Source organism: Ananas comosus, linkage group 11, assembly GCF_001540865.1.
Source record: "Ananas comosus cultivar F153 linkage group 11, ASM154086v1, whole genome shotgun sequence".
NCBI classification, from domain to species: Eukaryota; Viridiplantae; Streptophyta; class Magnoliopsida; order Poales; family Bromeliaceae; genus Ananas; species Ananas comosus.
Window position 1 is genome coordinate 1983853 of NC_033631.1, and position 1621 is coordinate 1985473.

Genomic DNA, 1621 nt, shown 5'->3' on the forward strand with positions numbered 1-1621 from the left:
TATAAATACTGTTCTCTAACGGCTTTAGCTTTTAGAGTACGGTGGTTGCTTGACAGTTTATGAGCTTTATCTGAAAAGAAGTTGTAGATTGCTTTATAATGATAGTCTATGCAAGAAGTATTGATTGCCTTCATTCTAATTGAGGATTAGCTAGGGCAAAGTGATGAAACATGAAACAGGTCATTAGGTTGCGTTATTTGGAAAAGATCATATACTAGAAAAACGTCGCCTTTCGATACATTCTTGTTACCATTTAGAAAGTAGGAAACTTAATTACAGTACAGCAACAATTCGCTTCCTCTTTATACTTTTGTATCTTGTGGAGTTGCATTACCATTTAGAGACTGTTTGAATTTAAAGTTTGTTTGGTTAGTGATCATGTAATTTGATTTATTCAAATTTTTCAGAAACAAAGTATGCAGATGCATACGTTGCTAAATTTGTTTGATTTGATCAAAAGCAGTCGATTGATCTTACTTATTCATTTCATTTATGCACAATAGATCCAAAGAGAAAATTTGAAATTATAACAGAAACTGAAAAATGCAAGTAAAGAAGAATGTTTCATCTAAAATTTTGTAGTACTAATCCCTCTCGGAGTTTCTTTCTCACCATACGAATGGTACTGATATCGCATCCTTAGAGTAAGAAAAGGAGAAAAACTATGACTAGTATGTGTACAAATAGAGTGGTTCAACTACAAACACCACCATGTTGGCAGGGAAAAAAAAAAAAGAAAAGAACAAGAACAAGAACAAGAAAAAGAAAATGGTGCTTGATTATGGTCAATCGTGCCAACAAAGAAGCATCACGACGCAGCGTCGTATAATGTATAGTTTGGCTCTTTGCTCCCTTAGAGCTCTGCTGAGCCCTCCTTTTTGCTTCTCCTGGCTATGTAGCTTCATTGTCATGGCGTAATTAGCTTGAATAGTTGTAAAGTGGAGAGGAGAAAATAGTGTGTTGAGAAACAATAAGTGAGAGAGAGAGAAGTAGAGGGTACTCTTTGCTAGCAATTGTAGTTGGATTGAATAGTTTGAGGGGATTCACATATGGATTTTATAGAGAGATCAGAGAAAATGGGGGGAAATTAAGGGAGTGGTCCAACACCTAGAGGGCTTGTTAATTAAGAGGTGCTTTCACACAAGTGTAGTATCTTGATTGTTACTTAGGAGACAAGGCTCTGAATTCATGTATATTGTTTTATCTTTCTTGCTTCTTTTGCCTATAATTGTTTTGTTTTCTTTAAGCTATAGAAATTGTGGCCTTAAGCAAGCATCAAATTCAGGTATATTTGTCTCTCCTGCCTCTTTCACTGTACTGAGAAGTACTTCCTCGCCGATCGATTGCTTGAAGAAAACAATGTTGATAAAATATTACTTGTCGGATCGTTAGCGCTAATCATTAATCCCAAAAGCTCGAGCTGTAGAAATACGTAACCAATTCACTTAAAACGTACAGATACAGCGCCCACAGGTCTCGATTATGACTGGGTCCAACCAGCCTCATGCCACTTCGAACATGACTCAACTCACCCTCACGCTATTTCGAACATAACTCAGCCCAACATAGCCTTTCGCCATAAAGCAAAATGCTAACTCATTTAAGCCAGCAATCCCCTCTC

General features: G+C 36.8%; 1 protein-coding gene across 1 annotated transcript; it reads right to left on the reverse strand.

The window, feature by feature from the left end:
* On the reverse strand, positions 782 to 992 carry LOC109717870. The gene has a single exon (XM_020243816.1). The coding sequence runs from the start codon at positions 909 to 911 to the stop codon at positions 786 to 788; it is 126 nt and encodes a 41-aa protein (XP_020099405.1). The 5' UTR covers positions 912 to 992; the 3' UTR covers positions 782 to 785.